The 26365-nt window shown below is 41.3% G+C and overlaps 1 protein-coding gene across 2 annotated transcripts in view; it reads left to right on the top strand.

Moving 5' to 3' along the window:
• The window catches only part of KCMF1 (potassium channel modulatory factor 1), a 58392-nt gene extending 33811 nt beyond the window's left edge, over positions 1 to 24581 (top strand). Inside the window, exons 1-6 of one of the 2 annotated variants that reach the window (XM_070938534.1) lie at positions 8477 to 8533; positions 11221 to 11360; positions 15386 to 15487; positions 16117 to 16291; positions 17441 to 17723; positions 23954 to 24581. In XM_070938534.1, coding sequence (XP_070794635.1) covers positions 8506 to 8533; positions 11221 to 11360; positions 15386 to 15487; positions 16117 to 16291; positions 17441 to 17723; positions 23954 to 24215 — 990 coding nt within the window. In that variant the 5' untranslated portion in view covers positions 8477 to 8505 and the 3' untranslated portion in view covers positions 24216 to 24581. Of the gene's footprint in view, positions 1 to 8476; positions 8534 to 11220; positions 11361 to 15385; positions 15488 to 16116; positions 16292 to 17440; positions 17724 to 23953 lie in introns of those variants that run through there. The other variant, XM_070938533.1, reaches the window with a different exon arrangement.
• Positions 24582 to 26365: the final 1784 nt, after the last annotated feature.

Genomic DNA, 26365 nt, shown 5'->3' with positions numbered 1-26365 from the left:
CTGTTGGCTTCCCCAGAAAGACAATGGGGAAGCCAATAGGTTAAACTGGCTGCAACTTCCTGATTGCTTCCCCACTGAGTTTGGTCATGGAAGCCAGCAGGAAGTTGCCTCACCTAATGACTATGGGATTCAGTTAACAACAGCAAATGGGACTATAGGGATTGCCATCACAAAGTGACACGAGTCTTGCTTTACAATTGCATTGCTTAGCAATGGAAATTTTGGTCTCATTTGTTGTAAGTCGACAGCTACCTGTACCTTTGCAGTAAAACAATAAAAGACTATTTCTCAAATGTTTGCAATGAACTCATCGGATGAACTATGTGATGTTTTTGAAGATAAGACAGTACAGGTTGTCCTTGCTTAGCAGCTACAATTGGGACCGGCAATTTGGTTGTTAAGTGAAGTGGTCATTGAAATGGCAGCTGTGTTTTTTATGTTACTTCAGCTTTCTTTTGCTTTGCACATCTGCAAAGGCTGTAAATATGTGAACTGGTTGCAAAGCTACTTTTTCATTACCACTGTAATTGCAAACGGTTGCTAAAAGAGGCAGTAGCTAAACTAGAATACCTGTAAAATGGGCTTGGAACATCTGCTCACTCCCTCTGTTTGTATATACAGTATTCCATAATGATGGCTTTATTTTCTATAATTAGATAACTAACATGATGAAGTCATCTACCCTTCCATCTTGGCAAATTTATCTTAATATTTAAATAGTACAGTAGATGATTTTAAAAAATGGGGTAAGGGGTGTTGAATTAGAGAGTAAGTGAAATGTTTAATTCTAACCCAAAAAGTACCAGATGGTGGTTATTTATTTATTTTATTTTATTTTATTTTATTTTATTTTATTTTATTTTATTTTATTTTATTATTTTATTTTATTTTATTTTATTTTATTTTATTTTATTTTTTATTTTATTTTATTTTATTTATTTTATTTTATTATTTTATTTTATTATTTTATTTTATTATTTTATTATTTTATTTTATTTTATTATTTTATTTTATTTTTTATTTTATTTTATTTTATTTTATTATTTTATTTTATTTTATTATTTTATTTTATTTTATTTTATTTTATTATTTTATTTTATTTTATTTTATTATTTTATTTTATTTTATTTTATTTTATTATTTTATTTTATTTTATTTTATTTTATTTTATTTTATTTTATTTTATTTTATTTTATTTTATTTTATTTTATTTTATTTTATTTTATTTTATTTTATAAAATTTGTATGCCATCCTATCTCCAAGGACTCAGGGCGGCTCACAACGACAAGCGACCAAGTGACTGTTAAAAACAACAAATATTGACTACGGATTACTTCTCCTTGACATTCTGGCTGACTTTGGATTCTTCTGACTTCGTTTGTGAGTGTTATCGCTTGCCTTGGACTTTCTTCCCCGTGGCTGGCTGTGACTGGTGGCTGGGGGTGTTTTTTGTTTGCCTGCCTTCCTCTGGGAGGGCGGCTTTCGGCTATTGAGCAGTTTTGGGGCGCTGTGATTACTGCGTTTCCCTCATGATCGGGTCTATCAGCGCGCTGCTCTGCCTCACGATCTGACAGTTTGGAAGGGACTTTCAAGCCGGCAAAGCGGCGGTGGCCATTTTGAATTGCTTTTTGCACCGAGACTCTCTGCATCGGCTTATTTGGAAAGTTTCCTCATAGCGTCAAGCCTCCTTTGTACTTTGCATTGCCAGCGGACTGTGGACTCACTGGACAACGTCGCGTGCCTCTCGGGCTGCGCGACCAGCTGGCCGCGCATTTAGTGGAGCTTTGCGCTCCTGTTATTGACAGTGAGCGGCCCGTTTGGAGTGATCTCTAGAGCGGTTTTGTCATCCATGCAACCAATTTAACAACTGGCCACGCATTTAGTGGAGCTTCGCGCTTCCCTTATTGACAGTGAGCGGCTCGTTTGGAGTGAACTCTCTAACAGTGGGCTCATTGACAGCCGCCATTTTGTTTGGCTCGCCTTTGAGGCTCGGCGGCCATTTTGTGGAGTTTCTACGCTCCCATTTGTAATTTGGGCAGCCTTCTAGCCCAGCGGCCATTTTTGTGGAGTTGCTGCGCTCCCACTAATCCCTGGGCTGTTTTTCCAGACTTGGCCTGTCTGCCTGCATCGCTTGCCTGGTTGCTGCCTCGATGCTCAAGGCCTTGGCAAAGTCTAAGCACGGCCGGAGGGCCGGTGCTAGGGATCATGGCCAATCAGACAACTAGTCTGTTACCCAACTACCAGCCCAGGATGTTGAGAAACGGAGGGACAAAGTTTTAACTAAGCTTTGTGACAAAGCTAGTGCCCATATTACCTCAACTGGTCTTCAGGCTCCTGCTGCTGTTGGACCTTTGGACCCTGTTGGTGTTCCTCGGCCTGCTACTCCTGATCAGCTGTCACTTCGGGACTGTCCCGTTGCCATTTCCACTGATGACCTGTGGGGCTCCGGTTCCTCAACACAGCCAGCATCCTTGGAACCTGTGGTTTTGCAGGGCTCTTCTACTTTGGCATCTGCTGCCACCCCACCTCCTGAGGCGGTTCCTTGTCAACTTCTTCCAGGCCAACTTCAACAGCTCATTGAAGCTGCAGTGCAAAAGTCCCTGGCCGCAGGGTTCCATCCTTCCAGCCGGCATGGGTCAGTGAGGTCGGCCTCTTCTGTTTCTCCAGAGCGGAGAATTCTGGAGTGTTCTCAATCGGCCCGGGCTCCCGACTCTCCTACATGTTCTCACTCGAGCCATCCTTCAGCATTGACAGATGTCGATTATAGCGACTCCGGCTTGTCGGAAGATGAGAACCTTCCTCCAGACCAGCTGGCCTTTACCGGACTTTTTCCACAATCATTGTTTAAGTCTTTACTCTTCAAGGCCATCAATACGGCTCGGCTATCCTCGCCTAACGCTGACCCGGTGCCTGCCTCTTCTTCTGGTTCCTTGGATCCTATGTTTGCGGAGCCATCCAGACCTGTAATGTCTATCCCTATCCTACCTCTCTTCTTGGATGTTGTGAAAAGGCAATGGGCATCTCTGGGTTCTGCGCCCCTTCCCTCATCAAACGACCGGAAGAATTTTCACAACGCCGCGGATTTGGACTCTCTCCTCCAAATACCTTCTGTTGACGCTCCTGTCGCTGCCTTGTTGCCCAACGCCAATGTTCCAGGGAAACTCGATGAGGGTCTTCGTCCCGACGAGCGCCGCTTGGACTTGGTTCTCCAGAGGGCGCATCAGGGGTCAGCCTGGGCGATTAGAACGGTGACCACAGCATCCTTCTTCAACCATACCACTCTGCTCTGGTTACGTCAACTACAAGAGAAATTACCTCCTGAGGACACACGAGCTAGGCAGGACCTGAACAACATTGTAGCGGCCATCCAATTTTCAGCGGACTCCACTCTTAATGCTGCCAGATTTGCCGTCAAGTCTCTGGCTTCCACTGTTGCTGCCCAGCGTTTAGTCTGGCTCTGTCACTGGCAAGCGGACGCCAGGCATAAGTGGTGCTTGGCATCGGTCCCCTTTGGGGGGTCAAAATTGTTTGGTGACCCTCTAGATCCCTTCTTCAACGAGGCTAGAGATAAGAAGAATGTTGGTGGCGGTCTATCGTAGAGGGGATTCATGGTTCTCACTGTATGCCTCCCGTTCCCAGTTTCGAGGTGCTGACGGGGGGGGTTCTTCCTCCTTCCCTTCGTCTAGATGGTACGGTGCCTTTAATAGGCAATGGGGCTCAGGATAGATCAGTCAGGGGGAAGTCCTTTGTATTCAAACGGCCCTTTCAAGGGGGAGGAGGTCATTCCTTCCGATGCCATCGTTGATTGCATCCCGGATCCTCCCATTGGCGGCAGATTGGCCCTCTTCACAGCTGTTTGGGAGGAATCCACTTCTGACCAATGGGTCCAGGCCACCTTACGATCTGGATTGGCCATTGAATTTCTCCCCCCCCCCCCGCCTGAGTACCTTTGTCTGCTGTCCGCTTTCTCGCAACATCGAAAAAAGGTCTCTTATGGACTCAGCAGTTCAGCATCTCCTTTCGATCAGGGCTATCCAACTAGTGCCAGTTGATCAAAAGGGGACGGGTTTTTATTCCTGGGTTTTTCTAGTACCTAAGTCATTGTGGGGGTGGAGACCCCTTCTGGACCTTAAACGTTTGAATAGGTATGTCGTATACAGAAAATTTAAGATGTAATCTTTACGTTCTATTCTCAATTGTGTTAGGAGGGGCGATCTCCTCTCTTCCATGGACCTCACGGAGGCCTATTTACACATCCCTATCCTCCCCTCCCATAGACAGTACCTTAGATTTTGCTACGGGGGGGTTCATTACCAGTACAGGGCTTTGGCCTTTCCTCCACCCACGCACCTTTACAAGGCACTTTTGGCTGCCTTGGCGGCGTCCCTCAAGGGCCGTTCTGTTAGACTTCTGTGCTATTTAGACAATATCCTAGTTTTGTCATCCTCCCCTTAGCAGGCAGTGGCAGACGTCCAGCTGACCCTTGAAACCCTGGCATCCCATGGTTTTTCTATCAATTTGGAAAAGAGCCATCTTGTTCCCACTACCTGTTTCCTCCATTTGGGGGCCCTGATTGATTCAATGAAAGGTAGGGTTTATCAATCTCCAGAACGACAGGACAGCTTGCGGGCTCTGGTCTCTAGGGTTGAAGTGTGTAGAATGGTCTTGCCTTTTGTCCTTGCGCAACTTTTGGGGAAGATGATTTCGGCCATCTCGATAGTTCCCTGGGCACAGTTGCACGCCCGGAAGCTTCAATGGTTTCTCTTACCGTTGCAGAAGGCGGGCAGAGGCACGTCATCCCGACAGATTCCGGTTCCCCCTCGGAGGGTTGTCTCTTTTTCGAGCCCCAGAGAGTGGTGGTGACATAGGATGCCAGTCTTCAGGGCTGGGGAGCTCATTGCCAAGGTCAGATTGCGCAGGGGACATGGACCGACTTGGAGGCTCGTTGGCCAATCAGTTGATTGGAGTTGCAGGCGGTCTTCCTCACCCTCAGGGCGTTTTGTCATCTAGTTTCCGGGACCCATGTTCTCGTCCTCACAGACAATTTTACGGCCAAGGCGCACTTGAACAAATTAGGGGGCACCAGGTCCAAGTCCCTGTTGTCTGTAGCCATGAAATTGGGTCTCTGGACGGAATGACACCTCAACTCCCTTCGGGTGGAGCACATATCTGGGGTCGGCAATACTCAGGCGGATTGGCTGAGCCGTCAGCAGATGGACAATGCGGAGTGGCATCTCCATCCACGTATCTTCCAGGAACTGGTCCTTCGGTTCGATGCTCCAGTCGATCTATTTGCAACGCACTCAAATGCTCACCTTCCACACTTTTTTGCCAGGTACCCAGAGCCTCAGGCGGAGGCCACCGATGCTTTTTGGGCCCTGTGGCCGAGGGGTCTTCTGTATGCCTTTCTGCTGACGTCCCTCCTTCCCAAGGTCATCTGCAAGCTCCTGTTGGAACGGGCGGAGGTGATTCTCCTGGCCCCTCATTGGGCTCGGAGGCCCTGGTTTGCGGACCTAGTCTCCCTCTCGATTGCTCCCTCTTGGTGCATCCCTCTCGGAGAGGACACTCTGATGCAGAGCGCTCTGGGCCATCCGGATCTTCCTTGGCTCAATCTGACCGCTTGGAGGTTGAGCGGCGCACTTTGAGGGGCGTGGATATTCCAGCGGACGTTATTTGGACGATCCAGGCTTCGCGGCATCCATCTACAGACCGCATTTGTTCTGCTACCTGGTGAGCATTTTGCATGGTGTGACTCTTCAGGCATCCATCGTGAACATTCTGGTTTTCCTTTCCGAGGGGCTTTCTCCTAATACCTTGCATCGACAGGTGGCTGTGATCTCTTCTGTACTTACCTGTGGATCCTTGTCATCATTGGTCCAGCATCCTCTGATTCGTCGCTTTCTCCATGGCGCCACTAATCTGTGTCCGCCGGTGTTACATAGATACCCTACCTGGGACCTTCCGTTGGTTTTGGACTTGCTTATGGGACCTTCATACAAGCCTTTGCGGACTACTAGCCTCAGGCTACTATTGTGCAAGGTCGCCTTCCTGGTGGCCATAACCTCGGCTCGCCGCATATCGGAGATTGCAGCCCTATCAGCTCGTGACGACCTCTGTGTGTTCCACACGGATCGTGTGGTCCTTCGCCTGGACCCTACCTTTGTTCCGAAGGTCAACTCAACTTTCCACCGCACGCAGGAGCTTATTTTCCCTAACTTCTGCCCTCGGCCTACTCATCCTCGGGAGCGGCGTTGGCATACTTTATAGACGTCAGGCGGGCATTATGGATTTACCTTAAGAGGACGGCTACCATCCGTAGATCGGAGTCACTGTTTGTATCCTTCTTGCCCTTTCCCCTGGGTTGCAAGGTTTCATCATCGACCATCGGTCGCTGGATTCGACAGACTATTGCCTCAGCCTACGATCTCCGTTCTCTTCCGAGGCCTCCCCATTTGACAGCGCATTCCACCCATAGTGCGGCTACGGCGGCGGCCTGGGCCACACAAGCACCATTGCTTGAAATCTGCAGGGCGGCTACATGGACTTTGCTGGCCCCCTTCATACACCACTATAAACTGGACAAATTTGCGTCAGCAGAGGCCGCATTTGGATGATGGGTGCTGCAACGGGTCATTTCCGGGGAGGGTTCTTCTGACCAGCCTGGTCGTCCCCCCCCCCAGGTTTCGGGACAGTGAACTTGGGTATGTCCCATCCTGGCTGTTGTCTCCACCCACAATGGAGAAGGGGCGTTGGTCCTACCTGAGACGCACCTTCTCATTGGGTGGAGACAGCAGCCAGACCCTCCCTGCACCAGTCTGGTCTCTCTCTCTATCTGGCCTCCGCTTACCTGTTTCTCCTTCTCTTCTCCCACACACTAAGTCTGTTGGTTCCTAGTCTTCGCCAAAAGCTGTTCTACCCGGCAACAAATGCGGGATTTAACACTGATGACAGACTCAGTCCATCAATCTGATTGGGCGGGTACAACCCATCCTGGCTGCTGTCTCCACCCAACGAGAAGGTGCGTCTCAGGTAGGACCAACGCCCCTTCTCAACTTCTAGTCCAGTGATTTAACTATTAATTATATAAAATCTTTGTTATTGTGTGTTTAATTCCACCTTGATTTTACATAACTAGATTCATAAATTATATTTTTAAAATTATTTCCAGTCCTTTGTAATAACATCTAATCCAGCTACTGTGTAGAATTTATCCAAAACAATTTATAATCATGTACCCACCGTTCCTGTAAAAGAAAACCCTTCTAGATTTCATATTACTGCAGAGCAGATAATCCAAAAACGTCAGAAAAAATACAAAGTTGAGGTGGTAAACCAGGTTTGTAAAGAAAATAAAGGACAAATGAAGAAAACAAAGGTTTAGAAGGGAGGAGGCAGAAAGGCTTTCTAGCAGCAACCCAGATTTCCTTCAGAAGGCAACATGGCTAAAGGTACTGAGATTGTGGAGCAGAACTCAGGCACAGTTAGGGAAAAGAAAAGCAACCAGACCATCTGCCACGATGACATTCAGCCAGTCCTAGCATATTACCTGGCCGAGTCAATGAAGGAATAGTTGAACATACCCGCTGAGCCCTGGGCAGCCTGCCAGGAGTTGGCTGCATTTTGCTAAGGGCTGGTATTATGCCATCAACCAACACATCAAGAAAGATGCTGTAATTAATGATGGGTAACCTTTTTGGCATCTCATCACAGCTGATTGACGTGGCTTTGGTGGAGTGAGTCATGCTGTTGTGTCAATTATTTTACGCCATTTAATTTTTCATCTAACTTTATATTGAAATCTGCATATGTCCAGCACACTTCCTCAACTCCAAAAGAATTTGTTTTCTTTTGTTTAATTGTTCTTTCAGTGCAACTCATAACCGTGTGACAGTGCAGTTCATGTACAATGCTTTTATTACAATACAGGAGCTGTGTCTGCCTACACAGTTTGGGTGTTTCTCAATTCTATCAGTCACTTTCTCTTCGCTATACGTGAAAGAAGGTTTGTGGCAGTTTGGATACTGGCCCTGTATGAGCCAAAGGCAAACTTTAAAAGTCATTAGGCATGTTATACAGCAAAGTTTTAGTTATGTCCAGCTTTATATTTTTAAAGACTTTTTAAGAAGGATAATATCTCTGCTGAATTTTAAAAAATGTGGATAGAGGACATGCCTTCTGTTCAGTGCTCCAGTCATATACCAGCATCTCTTTCTCATGCTGTAAAGAGAGCTGTCACCTTACTATTATACAGTATCATAGTTTACTACTATTAATATACTTACCTAAGGTGTTTGTTGTAATTTACACTATGGTTGTCAGTTCAGCACATTCAATAAATGTTAAATAAATGTTTAATAAAGGCCAAAATAATGTTGCACTTCTCTTAAATTGGGAAATTGTTGAATTAAGTCTGGAAGAAAGACAGATTGTAATTTTTTTAAAAAAAAGCCTGTCTTTTTCTAACTTCAGTCTTTCTTATAGGCACTTTGTGAACGCTTTTCAACATGGTGAAAAGATTTCATCTGTGGGCAGGTAGAAATATAATTGGCTATTTTTGACTCAGCATTTGTGAAGCCATAGCAGAATCAAATCTTAATTTATTATTTGGCAAAATAATGTAGCTTGAAACCACAGTTTACTTTTTTTTATGATGGTGTATTAACACTAGCCTGCCACTAGATATTTGTGCACAGTACATCTTGGCTTTGGCTAATCATGAGACACCCAGGCAATGATTCAGAGAGACTGCTGTTGATAATGGTTTCCATCTATTTCGTCTCCCGCCACCTGTGATACCCCAGAAACATGGTTGACCAGCATAAATAAAAATAGGCAGATGGCCTGACTAGAGCCATTGTACATGGGTGAGTGCAAGGGAGATGGCTGATCAGAACTGAGAGCAGTAGAAAAACTGGGCGAAGATTGGTTTTATTTTGGATCTGTTCCTAATACTAAGCTAATGTCCAGGAGTAGGAAGTGAGAGTAAATAATTTTTCATAACTTGGATAGCAGACAGAACAATGATTTGGTAAGCCATGATTCCTGACTGACAAGGAATCTTAACTACAGGATTGGGTCTAAGGAGAGTTAGATGACCTATTTAATGTAAATCTGGTAAGATACAATGTGTCATGTATATGCTGTATAAATATTAACTTATCAAGCCATGATGAATATGTCTTATGTGCAAGAATGATTTTCAATAAAGCGTTAGTGGAATAATCTCTGTTTTGTGGAAAGGCAGCTTCTTCCCTGCTAAAAGTGGCGATCTCTCTAACTGTACCTTGATAATAGCAAATAATACAGGTAGTCCTCAATTTACAACCATTCATTTAGCAACTGTTTAAAATTACAACAGCACTGGAAAAAGTGACTTCCCCATGGTCACATGATCAAAATTCAGATGCTTGGCAAACAGCATGTATTTAAGATAGTTGCAGCATCGTGATATCATGTGATTGCAATTGATGATCTTTTCAACCAGCTTCCAACAAGCAAAGGCAATGGAGGAAGCTGGGTTTCCTTAAGGTTCACGTGATTCACTTAACAACTGTGGCAAAAAATGTTATAAAATTGGGTGTAACTCACTTAACAACTGCCTTGCTTAGCAATGGAAATTCTGGTCCCAATTGGAGTTATAATTTAAGTTAATAATTTAAAATTTATCTGTATTGCAGGTTTAAAATTTTAGTAGATCAGAATTGTTGTTGGTCCTTAACTGTGATTTAATATTTTGCTAAGAGGCTGCTTTAGCACAATTAAATAATGGGAAATATCCACCTGGGCTCATATAGTTACTTCAATTGCGGATATGCCGTCTTAATATTCATAAGATCAGGCCATCAAATATATAGCCGATAACATGAAAGTCCTCATGCTTAAGAAGTTTTTTGGCCACATAGCTGATAAGAGCTCACATATATTCATGCTGTCATAGAGAGTGGTCATGTTGCAGATCCAGGAAACTAACAGCTTGGATAACGAAAAAAGGTGATTTGGAGATTTGCAAGGCACAGAGTGCCCACTGGTGGCATATGTTATTTTCAGTGCAACATTTGTCAGGGGGCATAACAAATAATTCCACTTGGATTTGAATTGAGAATGTTATATACGCCAGGATATTTTTTAAAAAGAGTTTTACAATGGGGACCAGAATTTCCATCGCAAAGTGATGCTGTCACACAGTGGAATGTCACATAATTGCATCGCTTAGCGATGGCTGTCCTGGTCGCTGTCATAACCCCAGGACCATATCAGTCATTAAACAGGAAGAGATTGGAATTCCAGTCAACCGGGGGGGCGGTAGGTTCTCCAGAGGATGGCGGGGGAGGGCAGGATGCTGCAGGCAGGTGCTACAGAGCTCAAATAGGTGAAAACGTGGCTGAGGTAGCTTCCAATTTCCTGCCAGTTTCCCCATTGACTTTGCTTGAGGGAAGCGAGCAAGAATTTGAAATCACATTGGAAATTGCAATCATGTAACTGCAGAATGCTGCAACATCATAATTGCAAGTCTGGCACCAAGTACCTGGATTGCGATCGTTGGGAAACTGCAATTGCTTGAACTTCGAGAATAGGTCGTAATTACTACTCCTTCACCATCACCGTTAACTTTGAACAGTCATTGAACAAATGGTTATTACCTGTGGACTGTGGGTATTTCAGTTTCTCAGAACAAAGGCAAATAATGCTATTTATATTTCAGCTTGAAATTTTCTCTTATTTGTTTAGTTATGAACCTTCCCTAGGAGTCAGACTGTATAAATGTTGTAAGAGTTTGAGGAAATAATGATGTATATCGTTACTTCAAAATGTCTTAATAGTTGCTGGCATTCATGTGCTCTCAATACAGGAAGCAAAGAGAAAGTAGATGCTACCAGTATTCAGTAGGGCTGGATTTATTTGTGTAGTACAAAAATTCAGGTTATAGATTGATCAATAGCCTTGATTCTTGCTGTTTAAAATAATGTGATTATAACATGTAACCACGGTGGGGGGAAATAGGGTAATATAAATGTTGTCTAGCTGAGGTAATATGTGGTTTATTTTGCTTTTGCTTTTGAATGGTATATATTAGTAGTTTTATATTCAGAAAGTTCAGTCCAGGAAATTATATGTTGAGCTAAATAGTTCTTAAAAACTTTTTTAAAAAAGAACATTTTCTATATTTCCAACATGATAATTTGTTTTGACTGCAGTTGTCATATTCTTTATTATTTCAGATTTGTACTATGGTGGGGAAGCTTTCTCTGTAGAGCAGCCACAGTCTTTTACTTGTCCATATTGTGGAAAAATGGGTTATACGGAAACATCTCTTCAAGAACATGTTACTTCAGAACACGCAGAAACATCAACAGAAGTGGTAATTATAATAGCCATACTCAGTTAATAACAGAAATTAATATTTTTTAACGTGAGGTGTCCAGATTTCTTTGCACAGCGTGAGAGATATAAATGCCTTAAAATAATATAAAACACACCCTTTTCATATTGTCCTGTTAGAGGAAAACAATAGGTAACAGAATCATTACATTTAAAATTCATTGATCTATCTCCAAATGTAGCTGGTGCAATCCATTCTTTTTACATGGGAAAATATAAATAAACTCTGGATGCAGGTAAAGGCCTGCTATTCTGTAAACAATGTATGATTACGAGAAATAGGTTTATTATTAGAGTAAAGCAGAGTCAGTGAAAAAATGCAGACTTGTACTTTGTAAGGCAGTAGTGAAAGCCTTGGAAAAGATACTCGAATTCCATGACATGTTTTTATGTACAAATGTTAGAATCGTGCAGGCAATGATTTTTTCTTGGGCCCTCAATGAAACAAAAGTTGGATTTTGGAAAAGCAGGGATAGAATTCCTGTTGGAGAAGATTCTTGAATACTATGAATAGCCAAGAAAGCAAATAACTGGATCACAAAACATCTCAATTCAGAGTTCTCATTTGAGGCACAAATGACTAGTCTCAAATGATTATATTTGGACACATTTCATGAAGACCCAGCTCCCTTGAGAAATCTATAATACTGGGAAAAGCGGAAGGAAAGAAAAGTGGACAGCCAGCAATGAATGCACTTTTTGGGGACCTCAAGGGATCATCCTAGAAATGTATCTACATGGTCATTTTAGAGTCAACACCAATCAGTCAATTATTTCATTTATGTTATCACCCAAATTCCTATTATTCTATAACACCTATATTACCCTTCCTATGCGATTGCATTTAAACTTCTCACATGTTTCAATATGTGCTTTATCAGTTAGTGCACATAGATGAGTTCTTGATAATTTGATTGGCAATTTTTTTGACTGGGGCATCCAGAAAAAATTAGTTTATATTAACATCCATATAGTTTTTTTGTTCCATTATAAGAAAGAGTTTAAAAGAATGCTATTTACTTTTACTTTAAGAATGATAACATAATAGCAGGTATTAATGTTGCACATATTAGAGTCTATTTGCATGTAAACAACTTAGTAATAAGGGAATGGAGTCTTTATAGGTAAGTGCTGAGCTACACATTTCGAATATATTTGGTGTTGGATTTGAGTTGCAGTCAATTAAAGAAACTTCCTTGTATGATCCCTTTCCCTTCAGTTATATATAACTGTGTTTATTGTGAAAAGAACATATATTATTGGAAAAAGAAATTCTTATAGGAACAGCTCAAATGAGCTGAATTAGCTCAAAGGCCATCTAGTCTAAAATTCTGTACATAATGTGCCAATTTGCCTGCTTTGTTAAAGCCCACAAGCAGGACTGGAGAACAGTAGCATTCTTCCACACAGATTCTCTCTTTTTTGAAATTGGATTCTGGGATGAAATTTCGAAAGCTATTTTGACTTACCTGTTTATAACTTTTATTGTCTGTGATTTTGGTCTAATCCTTGAAAGTCATCCAAGCTGATTGGTAAATTAAAGTTTAGGATTGGCTGTCTTCTGATCATTTCCATGTCTTGGTTGTTCGGTGTATTTAGAAAGTTATGTTCCTATTGTAGTTCAAACATGCATTTAATGCATCTGTATGAATAAAGTCTTAGGATGTTTACAGTGTGGTCCAGCGTAGAGAATTACAGGAGTATGTTAAAATGGCATTATTTCTACCTGCAGAGCTGCCACCAGAGAATGGCAATGAGACATTTATATTTTGGCCCAAAGTGCTTGATTCTAATGTTTTTCCCCTGCTGTTCATATCTACATAAAGGCATTGGGAACAATTATCCAGAGAGTTGGAATACTGTCTTAACCAGTATACTGATGGCCCTGAACTCTATTTCCCCTTTCCACCTGAACCTGAAAAAGATTATACAGATGCTTGAAAGTTGCCTGGAGTCACTGGTGGACTAGATAAGGGCAAAAATCCTGAACCTAGATAAGATAAAAATAATGTGGATAGACCAGGAAATTCGGAAAATGCCCTGCTAACAAGATTGTGCTTCTTCTGAAATAACAGATATATAACTTGGGAGCATTCCTTGATTCAAGCCTTATCATTAGAGGCAGAAATGGCCTGAATGGCAAGGAAGGCCTGTCCCAAACTTAGGCTTGCATTTCCACCCTATTTATATTGGGATTGCTTAGTTTCAGTAACACCTAATATTTACCATTTCTTGGCTGGATTACTAAATTGCCCCAAAGTGCAGAAAACAGCTACTCAGTTATTAAATTGGATGCTAAAATGGCCTATAGGGTATCAGGCCCAGGAGTACTATGTTAGTGCTCATTTAAGTATGAGGCAGGGCCTCATTTAAGTATATGATACTCTCCAGCCCTAAACAGCTTCTGAGTCTGGCAGTTTAAAACCTGCCTCCATAGCATATCCCTATGCAGTAAGATCAGTTTGAAGAATAGTTTTAGCTCAAGATATGGTGGCCAGGAATAGAGCCTTCTCAATAGCAGCAGACCAGTCATGGAACTCTCTCATGAGGGATGCGCATTCCAGCTCAAGCTATTGCCTTATTGTTTTTCTGTTTAACCTTGGTTTTAATTTTTGTATTCACATTTTTCAGCACCGCAATTTTATTCTGATAGTGGTTTGTTTGTTTGTTTGTTCTTGGTACAGACATTAAATCAATAAAATAAAAATGTTGAGCTTTCCATTTGTGTAATGTTGTTATCTTTGCATATTTTCCTGATTTATTCTTTATTGTTAAGAGCATTTTAATAAAAAGGTGAGGGAATGGACTTAATGCTGCTTTAAGGGCTGATACTGTCATGTATAATGATTATAAGGAGGAAATGTTAATACTATACCTCTCTAATGCAAAGTTTGCATGCATTGTGATTTCTACAGATGCTCCTTTTGGCAGTACAAAAGCCCTTCTTCCAATTTGATTTTTTATCTCTCTACTTTAAATTAGAAGGGTGGGCACTTTGGAAGGGCCACCCACTTTCTGGACTACCTCTGAGACCTATACAAACATGTAGAAATCCTGAAGAATGAAAATGTAGAAAGTAGTGTATGCTAATGTTTTATTTTATAATATGCCCTGGAAATAAAGAAAAATGAAGAAAGTATACAATAAATATAACAAACTCGATAACCAATAATGTTTTGTTTGGCTTCATAGTGAATGAATACATAAAACCCTAACACAAAATTACCAAAAAATACCGAAACAAACCCAGAACCACTAATATTTTAAAAATATCAGTGCTTTTTTTGTGCCCCACGTATTTTATCACCTTTAATCTATTAGTTTATGCAGTTGTAGCTTTCAAGAAGTTTGGTTGACCCCACTCGGTGACAGTAATGTTTCATAGCTACTGGATGTTATAAAAATCTACATGATGATGTCAAAGCATAATCATACTGAAACATCTAATCCAAGTGCTGGATTCTCTAAAATAGAAATTCACATACTCCTAAATTAATAGATCATAATGGAGTCCAATTGGAAATGGGCTCATTCCAGAAACCATTAGCTGTCACATTTTTCTACAGCTATCTAGAATCTTCTTTGTCTCTGCAAAACCGACAGTCTGTTTCTAAATGATTACTGAGGGTTTCCCCCCTCCCCCACTTGTTCAAAGCTTTAGTTCCATAATGCTTTGGCAAAGTCACCTCGGAAATCAGGAGTGGCAAAGTTATTAGATTCTTGCTTAAAAAGCCAGAATTGGATAACACTTTATTACAGTTATGTATCAGATTTGATGTATAGATTGGCAGCACTGTAAAATAGATGAAATATTTAGTCTTGCATGCATACATGTTTAATTTTTCTTGACCTCGTACCCACTTCCTGGTATATTTTTCTTAAGTTAGCATTCCAATTTACTTAAGTGCTTTGTGCTTTTTAATGTGGCAGCTCCTGCTAGAGATGTTCTGTTGTTGAAGACCATAAGGCAAATAGACTTTCTAAACTTTTTTTTATTGTTTTCAGATTTGTCCAATATGTGCAGCATTACCTGGAGGAGATCCCAATCACGTAACGGATGACTTTGCAGCTCATCTTACACTGGAACACAGAGCTCCTAGAGATTTAATATCCTTTCCTAAATTAAGAAAAAATAACAGGATAATTATTGTTGAATGCATTAAAGAAGCTAATTTTGAATTAAATTATTCTATTAGCATACAGGGCAGGCATTGTCCAAGTGAACATGATTTGAATTGCTAGCTATATCCAAGAAGCTGTGGTTGATCACTTTGTGCCAAATCGAGTCCAAATAGTTAACTATATATATATATAATAAGTTTATTTTCCGATCCTTAAAGAAAGACTTAGAAACATGTCATCTAAACAGGTGTGATTAGGAGAGTCAGGTTAAAACCCCCAGTTTACCATATTGTTCCTTTAGTGGCATTTTCTGTTTGGATAAGCTCTCTGTCAAACAGATTTCACACTCGTCAATCAGTTTTCTGAGTTATGTCACTGTCCATCTGGGTTGGTTTTTCCGTTTTGTGTCGTTTTTTTTTCCTGTCTAAACTGTAGGGTATAAAATTTGTCTTTTTGTTATTCTTTGCGCTTGTTGTGTTGTGTTGGATGAGAAAGTCCAGTTGCCTCTTGAAAAAGCACTTTTGGGATTCTTTGGCAAGGGGTTTTATTGTAGCACTAAGGTTTTCTTTGTTTGCAAGTCTGTGTTGATGCTTTTTCGTTAACTCATTGGTGACGATGAATCCAGCGGTGTTCGGCATGTACGTAGAATGTTTCACCCAGGGCGAGGATTGGGTGGCCCCCGCGCACGTAGATCAAACATGCACTTTACTAGCAGTTCCACTGGTGGATTTTCATCATCACAGAGTTCGTATTCTCCAAGCAATAGAGAAGCCATGGATCCTATAGCTGGTAAGGGTCACAATCCTTGCACATTGCCATGTTCTGAATGAAGCAGAACCCATTTCTAAAAACCAAGGATATTTGTGACTGTATAGATACAGATTAACAGAGTTGAAAGCGACCTTGTAGGTCTAACCCCCTCCCCCACCTACCCAAGCAGACCCTACACCATTTTTGACAGATGGCAGTCCTGTCTCTTCTTGAAAGCTTCCAGTGATGAAGCTCCCACAACTTGTGAAGGCAACTTCTGTTCCATTGGTTGATTGCTCTCACTGTCAGAAAACTTCTCCGTATTTCCAGGTTGAATCTCTCCTTGTTCAGTTTCCATCCATTATTTTTGTGTCTGGCCTGTGTGAGACAGTCCTGCTCAATATTGTTAGTTGAAATTATCATTTACCAAGAGTGCCCTGGTCTTAGAGGTTGTCAGTAGTTAGGATTATTTCACACAATGGCAGTAAAAAAATCCAAGTTGATGGAAAGGAATTTTCTGGGCACTGGCCATGGCCATGGTTTTGTTGTGACCTAGGCCCAAGTAGTTATTACCAGACACAATCAGTCCTAAACAAACATATTTTATTAGAACAGCTGAGAATTACTTCATTCTCAGCTTAGTCCAAAATAAATTCTTCATAAACAGTCCTTCAGCCTTATCACCAACCTTTGTCTTCTTTGGCACCCTGCCAAACGCTTTTCTTGGCAAAACCCTATGAAGTTCAGAAGCAAGAGAAGCTGACAAGAAACAAATGTAGCAACGTTGCTTTCCTACAAAAGAGCAGTTGCTGCTCTTTTAAGCCTTCTGGGGGAGGCCAATCATCTAGCCTTAACTCCCGAGTTGTCCTTTTTGCTTTAGCTGCTCTTGCCTTCTGGCAGCTCTTTGCATGCATGCACTAGGAAGAGGCTCCTCCTGTTCCTCTGCCACTCTGCTATCCGCCTCTGGAGGCTCCAGAGTCCACGCATCGCTCCCAGATGACCCTGACCCTATCTCTGCCTCTGACACAGAGCCCTCATCCAGGCCTTCCCCTGACTCCAGGACTAGCCCATTGTCCTCCCCAGCCTCCTCACTGTCCGACTTTGCTGCCACTTCCGTAGGCTGCTGGCGGACCACAACAGGTTTTGTTGGAATAGATTTTAGTCTCTCTTCTCTTTTCTTATTGGCAGAGCTTTTATCTCAGTTATCTGGTGTAAGGCGTTCTGCAGGGGGACAACTCAATTCCTCTGGTCCTTCGGCGTCTCAGTTACAGCAGCTGCAGATGCAGCTGCAGTTAGAAAGACAACATGCACAGGCAGCAAGGCAACAACTGGAGACTGCACGCAATGCAACGAGGCGTACGAATACCAGCGGTGTCACCACCACTGTTACACAATCTACAGCAACAACCAACACGTCTAATGCAGAAAATAATCAGCAGGCTATCCAGAACTCTCAATTTCTCCTTACCAGGTAATGCATTCTAGTGAGATGACTGTAATTGTTCTGTTTTTTTGCTCCAGACATTCAAAGCTGCCATTGTATATTGTGATGCTATTCTCACCGCCCCCCCCCCCCCAAGCTTGGTTTTCATTCAATGTGGAATATCCAGCTAACATTGAAAGTGTGCTTTTCCCATGACTAATTGCGTGTATTAGGGAGATCTGTATGCTTATGTTCCAGAGAGCAGCAAGTGGCTTAAACTAAAATGGAACACTAGAGGCTGAGAACATGTGCCTTGAAAAGTACTCAACAGTCTGAAGACTGTTTATATATGAAAGGTTTGGCAGTTGTGTGGAGTTGAACTTTAAATTTTGTTCAATTTGGTTTTCTGGGTGTGTAATTTTTATTGATCAAAATTTACCAAATAAGCCCACACACAAATGCAGGAATGCTTTATCTCATGGATATATTATTACAAGTAAATATGAATAATTTGTTTTCTGTAGCATGTTTTTAAAGCATTGTTACATTCTTTGATCCTTATTAGCATCAACTTATAATAAATTTTGAAGTCATATCGTCTTATTTTTTAAACAATCTAGAAAAAGGAGAAGAACAGCATGTGTGTGTATATATATGTAAAATGCACACTTTAAACTGTAAATTTTAAAACAACTTTGATCTTCGTGGATTAGAGTAAATTTCAATATGTGCACATATGTGTGTGTAGAGAACTATTTTAAATAGTTGACTCAAATAATAATAGAGATAGTCCTCACTTAATGACAGGTTACTTCTGGGCTTACTTGCAGTTGTTAAGTGAGGACTACCTGTTTAAAAAAACGTGAAAACTAAAGGCTTAGATATAGATAGGCACTATAAAATCACAACAATCCCAATGATAACAGTCATGATCTGTATAGAACGCATCATGTTCTTCAGCAAATCTGTATGTGAAAGCTTCCTTTATCTATTTGAACAGCAACTTCACATGATTTAAGAGCATCAGAGGCCCAAATGCTACCACCAGTCGGTAATACCTATATTTTTTGTAGGCAAACAGTAAAAAATTTGTAGAATCAAATGTAATATCATAAATGACATCATAAAAAAGCAAGTAGGAAAATATTTCCTTTTTAAACATTGCTACTATTAATCTAAAATTATTTTTCAATGAAAGAATATCAACTGGAGATGATAATATAATATGTAGAATTACAACAGAAACCTATCATCTTAAATTTTCAAGAACTATTGGGATGTCTTTACTTATTTATTTTAAAGTGATTCTTTATCTTGTGCCCAATCATATTACTTAATAATGCTTATATCACGTTATTAGGAAATACTACCCAAAGTTCCCCTCAAACCCAAAGGGATTCCGTCTAGTATAACAGCAGTAGATGCTCAGAAGCAATTGTGTTAGTAGTCCCTCTTTATTTTCCTGGGCTCAACAGAATCACTGGTCATATCATCTAGAACATGGGTCTCCAACCTTGGCAACTTTAAGACTTGTGGACTTCAACTCTCAGAATTCCTCAGCCAGCTTTGCTGGAAGTTAAAGTCCACAAGTCTTAAAGTTGCCAAGGTTGGAGACCCCTGATCTAAAAAATCCTCAGACCCTTCAGGATTTCCTGACTATCTGGCTCAGATCACCCAAATGGATCCACTGTTTCTACAGGATTTAGCCTCAATCAACTCAAACCTTAGTAGGGAATTATCTGTCTGTGACAATGGAGAATGTCACATTACCTTCTCCCCACTACCAGCATCTCACTCCCAATCTGTTCTGACTTTCAAACCAAGTCGAGATATGATCTGTAATTCTTGTTAGACCCATGTATATGAAAACAGTCCCAGGATGGTCACAATAAAGTCAGAGCCGTTATTTAATAAGAAACAACAAGACTCTTGTTCTGTTCAGTGGTCATCTGTGCTTTCACACAAATGGCTTTGCTCCATGCAAAGAATTTTGGGAAACTTATTTAAGCTGAGCTTCTTGGCAGAACACTTGCCCACCCCATGTATATTTACAGTCCTTGGCTTTGCTAAATTCCTTCAGTTCCTAGATTTCCACTGCTGCTACATACAGTGATGGTAGAGGTACCTATAGTGGTATAGTCTGATGGGTTCTAGGAATATGGAGATGATCAATGGAAGAGCTACGGTTAAAGCAACACAGTTTGTTGTTATCCGTTATCAAACTTACAGTAGCTTTGTATAGCTTTAGGAGGCGGGGCAGATTGCATTATGTTAAAGTAACAGCAAAACTATAAGCATCTGCTCTGACTTGGATATCTAGCTGATAATGTTTCACAAACATGGAAGGTGGACAAGCCATCAACTCCACATATGTTGGGAAGAAGCCCTCCTCAAGCAAATGCAGTCAGAAGTTGCTGTAGCTCTGGTGAAGTGACCATGAACAGCTGATGGAGCAGGTAAGTTTGTCAGCTGATAACAAAATAGTGCCAGCAGCCAATAAGATAATAATTGCTAAAGGACAGGTAAGAAATTCCTAAGAAGTAGATTTTGAATCTTGATTTAAAAAAAAAATAAATTAATATTTTACTGACTAGAGCAGATATAGATCAACCATGTTTCAGAGGCAACTGTAATTGATATTGGTTCCAAGAAAATGCAGTCTCAGAATTGAAGATAACTTTGCTGGCAAGAAAACAGTGGAAACCTCCAATACTGATTATAGATTTGGTATTTCAAGACTGCAACTGTAGAGGCCAGATGTTGGCCAATTTGACAAACTGGATCAGGGATATCAAACTTGCGTCATCACAGAGTCGTCACGTGATGTATCACAACTTTTCCCCCCTTCGCTAAACTGGGCGTGGCCAGCGTGTGACGCATCTAGTCTGTTGACCGCGAGTTTTGACACCCCTGCACTAGATTATATGACTAGAAATGTAGCCGCAGTATGTGCTCCCAAAGAAAATCTCTCATGGATTTCAGAAACATACATTGCTGATACTTCAGACAAATATTTGCCCTCTTCAGAACAATAAGCAGTGGGAATGTACAGTATATCACAGAAGTGAGTACACCCCTTCACATTTTGTAAATATTTAAGTATATCTTTTCATGTGACAACATTGAAGAAATGACACTTGGCTAAAATGTAAAGTAGTGAGTATACAGCTTGTATAACAGTGTAAATGTGCTGTCCCCTCAAAATAACGCAACACACAGCCATTAATGTATAAACTGGTGGCAACAAAAGTGAGTACACCCCTAAGTGATAATGTCCAAATGGGGCCCAAAATGTCAATATTTTGTGTGGCCACCATTATTTTCCAGCACTGCCTTAACCCTCTTGGGTATAGAGTTGACCAGAGCTTCATAGGTTGCCACTGGAGTCCTCTTCCATGACGATATCATGGAGCTGGTGGATGTTACAGACCTTGCGCACCACCACTTTCCGTTTCAGGACGCCTCACAGATGCTCAATAGGGTTTAGGTCTGGAGACATGCTTGGCCAGTCCATCACCTTTACCCTCATCTTCTTTAGTAAGGCAGTAGTAGTTTTGGAGGTATGTTTGGGGTCGTTATCCTGTTGGAATACTGCCCTGCAGCCCAGTCTCCAAAGAGTCTGCTTCAGTATGTCACAGTACATGTTGGCATTCATGGTTCCCTTAATGAACTGTAGTTCCCCAGTGCCGGCAGGACTCATGCAGCCCCAGACCATGACATTCCCATCACCATGCTTGACTGTAGGCAAGACACACTTGTCTTTGTACTCTTCACCTGGTTGCCGTCACACATGCTTGACACCATCTGAACCAAATAAGTTTATCTTGATCTCATTGGACCACAGGACATGGTTTCGGAAATCCATGTCCTTAGTCTGTTTGTCTGCAGCAAACCATTTGTGGGCTTTCTTTTGCATCATGTTTAGAAGAGGCTTCCTTCTGGGATGACAGCCCTGCAGACCAATTTGATGCAGAGTGCGGCATATGGTCTGAACACTGACCCCCCCATCCCTTCAACCTCTGCAGCAATGCTGGCAGCACTCATATGTCTATTTCCCAAAACCAGCCTCTTGATATGACGCTGAGCACGGGCACTCAACTTCTTTGGTTGACCATGGCGAGGCGTATTCTGAGTGGAACCTGTCCTATTAAACTGCTGTATGGTCTTGGCCACCGTGCTGCAGCTCAGTTTCAGGGTCTTGGCAATCTTCTTATAGCTAGGCCAGGGGTGGGCAATTGTGGCTCTTTTACAACCTGTGGACTTCAACTCCCAGAATTCTTGAGACAGCCAAGCTTGTAAAAGAGCCACAATTGCCCACCCCTGGCCTAGGCCATCTTTATGTAGAGCAACAATTCGTTTTTTCAGATCCTCAGAGAGTTCATTGCCATGAGGTGCCATGTTTAACACAACTGCTCCCCCGTCACACCTGAGACTTTGTAACACTAACGTGTCACATGGCATCAGGGAGGGAAAATGGCTACTTGGGCCACATTTGGACATTATCACTTAGGAATGTACTCACTTTTGTTGCCACCAGTTTAGATATTAATGGCTGTGTGTTGTGTTATTTTGAGGAGACAGCACATTTACACTGTTATACAAGCCATATACTTATTACATTGTAGCCAAGTGTCATTTCTTCAGTGTTGTCACATGAAAAGATATATTTAAATATTTACAAAATGTGAGGGTGTGTACTCCTGTGATATACTGTATATAGGGGAGAGTTTATATGGTAGTTTGGAAAGAATAGATGAGATCTAACTGGCTTTTCCTAAGTTAGCAAGCATGCTGAGAAAAATGGATAGGACAATGAGAGGAGGAGGATAGGAGAATGAGAGAAGGGATCTAAAAGGAAATAAAAATAAGCTGGTTTGGAGTCAGAAAGATGAGAGAACACCTCTCTTAATTGGTGCCAAAGAAGCAGTTAGAAAGGACTAATGGAGTTTAGCCAAGGCCAGGGTGCAGAGCAAGAAGGAAGCAGCATTTTCACCAAAAGCTCAGCTGGGGAACTTTCCAGGTTGATGCTTTGTGCAGGCACAAACCCATGAGTGACGCACAGAGACCATGAAGAATAACCATTGTCTCTATTTAGGCTGAAAGTAATTGAAGTAATGATACTTCTCAATACATTTCAATTAACCCCCACTATACATATTGGATGTAATCTGAATGTTTGATTTTTCTTCTTCAAATTTGTGTTTATATGTAGGTGTATATGCCATAGTGAACTCTAGTTGCAAAGGCTTGTGTACTCTTTAAGGTGCTCACGCCTCTTTATTTGCATTATTGCATCTCACATTCCTTCAAGGAACCTATGATGCATAGGTTCCTGGTGGGATGTCTTCAGCCCCACAATAGTCACCCTGTTACTTGACTTGGATTGAACAGGAATGAGTCACTTAAACTAAATTTACCTTGGAGTCCCATGCTTGAATTGGAACTTGAAGAGTCCAGCATTCCCCCCCCCCCCCGACCTCTTTATCTCTTATTTTTCAGGATGCAAGATGATTTGCAAGCTTTAATTGTATTTTATTATGTTTAACAAAAAACATTCAGTTGAACATTCTTTAAGTACTATATGCAGTCTGGAATAAATGTATATGCAAGCTATTTTTAAAAAGCAATTAAATCATAAGCATCTCTATAAGAAAGTCCCAGAGATAGGGGACCAGCAGTGATCCTACCCAACAGCCTGAAAGGTTAGATCTTCTCAGATCATAGAAAGATAACCTTCCTCAAATAAAAGAAAACCAAAACAAATATCTTAAAACTGACCTTTGAAAGAAAAAAAAAAAAAAAAGGAAATGTAAGCAGAGTGCTAAAGTGTAACAGGCAAAGAGTCTGCCCTCCTCCCCCTTGCTAAAAAATAAATAAATACATCTCCAGATCTTACTCAATCCTTGGCACCACAGTTATTGAGCAGTAGTGAGCTTACAGGATCAAACGTAAAAGCTCTGGTTAGTAGTCATAAACAACAAGTAACTATTGCTCCGTTTTCCTTTTCTTTATGGAAATAATATACAAGCGAGGCCTGGAAATAAACTTTGGATTTGTTTTTTGTTCCCGCCTCCATCCCCCCATAATTTATTTAAAAGACTTGCACGGCTGCCCATATTGGAACAGCAATTCTAGGTAGCTTATGACTTGCATATTAAATGCAAAACTATTACAATTCTAACATCCCCAGAGCTTTACATGGCTTTTTAGAATTATTGGTCCTACAACGAAACACACGTGATCCTTTTCAGCTATATCCTGTTCCATCTCTTATGCAGGTTGAATGATCCCAAGATGTCTGAAGTAGAGCGTCAGTCAATGGAAAGTGAGCGGGCTGACCGCAGCCTGTTTGTTCAAGAGCTTCTATTGTCCACTTTGATGCGGGAAGAAAGCTCATCCTCTGATGAGGATGAACGTGGGGAAGTTGCCGATTTTGGTGCTATGGGCTGTGTAGATATTATGCCTTTAGATGTTGCTTTAGAAAATCTAAATTTAAAAGAGAGTAATAAAGGAAATGAGCCTCCTCCACCTCCTCTTTGATGACATCCCACTTCGCAGACAATGTCCTCTGTGCTGTATTTGCCAATGAAAGTGGACAACAACTATCTTGGGTTTGTTTTGGTGATTGTAATTTCAGGTCTGTCACTCTTGTTACATTGTGTACATTCAAAGGAAGAGAGAAAAAGATATATATGATAATCATTTCCACTTAAAATAATTTTTACTTCTAGCAGGTAAATGTAGGTTTCAGTGCAGAGGGAAATCCTCTGTGCTCTGTACTTTTGACATGCAAAAGGCTCTCCTAATACTCCACATTCAAACTGAAGAGGAAAAAAAAAAGAAATCTCTAATGAAGCTGCTGTGTGTATTTATGAATATTAATGAATAAAAACTGCTTGGATGGTTTACCTTTACTGCATGAGGTTTTTTGCAGCGTGCATGAGTTTTAGTGACCTTGTCATTTAAAAAAACACTTTTAAATACAAGGAGTAAAACTACAAACAACTCCCTCCCCCAAAGCTTTCCTATTATTCAAAGGTTACAAGACGAAGACGTTAGTGCTCATTTAGTGACGTGTGACCATCAAGTAGCTTTTGAATAATGTATATCGGAACCACCTTTTTTTCATGTGCTGTTGGCACATCACGCAAGCTCTGCAGTGGGACTGCTTGTTGTTTTTCAGGGTGTGGCATTTTTGCTCAGTGTGTCTTTTAATGTTGCCCTCTTTAACCATCAAACTTAACATATGGAATAAATCAGCCTGGTTTTTATGCATCACCGGGAAACACAAAAGTAAGACCACTGCCAAGCTTGGCAACAGGAACTTTTGTGTACCTTGGAATTGGCATATTTGTTCAGCTTTGTTTAAAGGGTTTTTTCCCCCTTCTTTTTAATGGTTGTTTTTTTAAAAAAAAAAAAAATTCAAACTGTTGACACATGTTTTATTCAGGTGTAGATGGTTCATTTATTCGCTGTCTTAAAGTAAAAGTTAACCTGGATCATAATTGTCTTCTTTTAAAACGTTCACCATCTTGGTCATATGCCTAGTTATTTATGTATTTGCTTCCTAGTTGCAGAGACTTGTCAGTATCAGGAGAGCTTAAGATGATTCCCAGACTTTTGTCAATATATTGCAGCTGCATTCTTAATGCTAATTCCAGCACCTTTTAATTTATTATTTCTTCATATTTTTTTTCTGGCATAAAACATTTTTTTAAAAAAAGCCTTTTAATGGAATCATGCCACCTACATGCCTATACTATTAATCCTGTATGTATAAAATGTACAGTGTTTTGTGCATAGACTTTCATAATAACCCCAAGGCAGGGACAGGTGGGGATATTGTGGTTTGGGAAGGGTGGAGGGTGGGGTTGTGGGGAAGGGAATGTAAAGTTAGACAATAAAGACAAAATTGCACACCGCTTCTGGTTAAATCTAAACTAGGCTTAGACCACAATCATGTTTCTGCCTGGTTCTCTCACTTTCTTCACCCCTCGTTTGCCTGTATATTCTTCCACTTCTGCCACGTTACAAGCTTTTTAAAATAAAATTTAAAAAATCCAGATTCAAATAGCAGGATAGTCTTGACATGGATGCTACTCTTAAAATGGTAAAATCTATTGACAGCTGTCAGTTTTGACTCCAATTATTTCTTTATAAAATACAGTGCTAGATTTGTTTTTTTTCCTGTGCGCTGCTCCCACTATCCATCAATGGGTTAACTTCTTCAGCCTTTGGCAATAACTGAGTGAGAGCTCAATTTCCCTTTCCTGTGGCCCTGCCACGCCCCCAATCCCATGATCCCCAGTCTTCACTCAGTTATTGGCAAAGACTGAAGTGTCCATCAGAGCTCCAGGCTTAAAAAGCCTATTTTTCTTTCCCTTCATTAGCGTTTCCTAGGTTTTTATTTTATTTTTGACTAGTTGGTTTGTTTCTCACGGTTCCCTGCCTCAAAAGCCGAAACAGAAGATCGGCTCAACAGCTGAGAGGCGGCGACGTTTTTTGGCCGCCCACGCATCCCGCTCGGCAGAGGCTCTCACCAGCCCCCTTTACAGCAGCAGGGGGGGGGAGAGCGAGCGGAGACATCTACCCCCACTAGCGGGGTCGGAAGCAAGCAGCGGAGCAGCGAAAGGACAGCGGAGAGCGGTAAGGCAAGCTGCCGCCCCCTCCCAGCGCCAGGAAATTCCCGG

Source organism: Pituophis catenifer, unplaced genomic scaffold (assembly GCF_029215685.1).
Source record: "Pituophis catenifer annectens isolate HBS135680 unplaced genomic scaffold, rPitCat1.0.hap2 SCAF_2, whole genome shotgun sequence".
In the NCBI taxonomy this organism is placed as follows: domain Eukaryota; kingdom Metazoa; phylum Chordata; class Lepidosauria; order Squamata; family Colubridae; genus Pituophis; species Pituophis catenifer.
The sequence above is the reverse complement of the archived record's forward strand: the minus strand, read 5'-3'. Positions and strand labels throughout refer to the sequence as shown.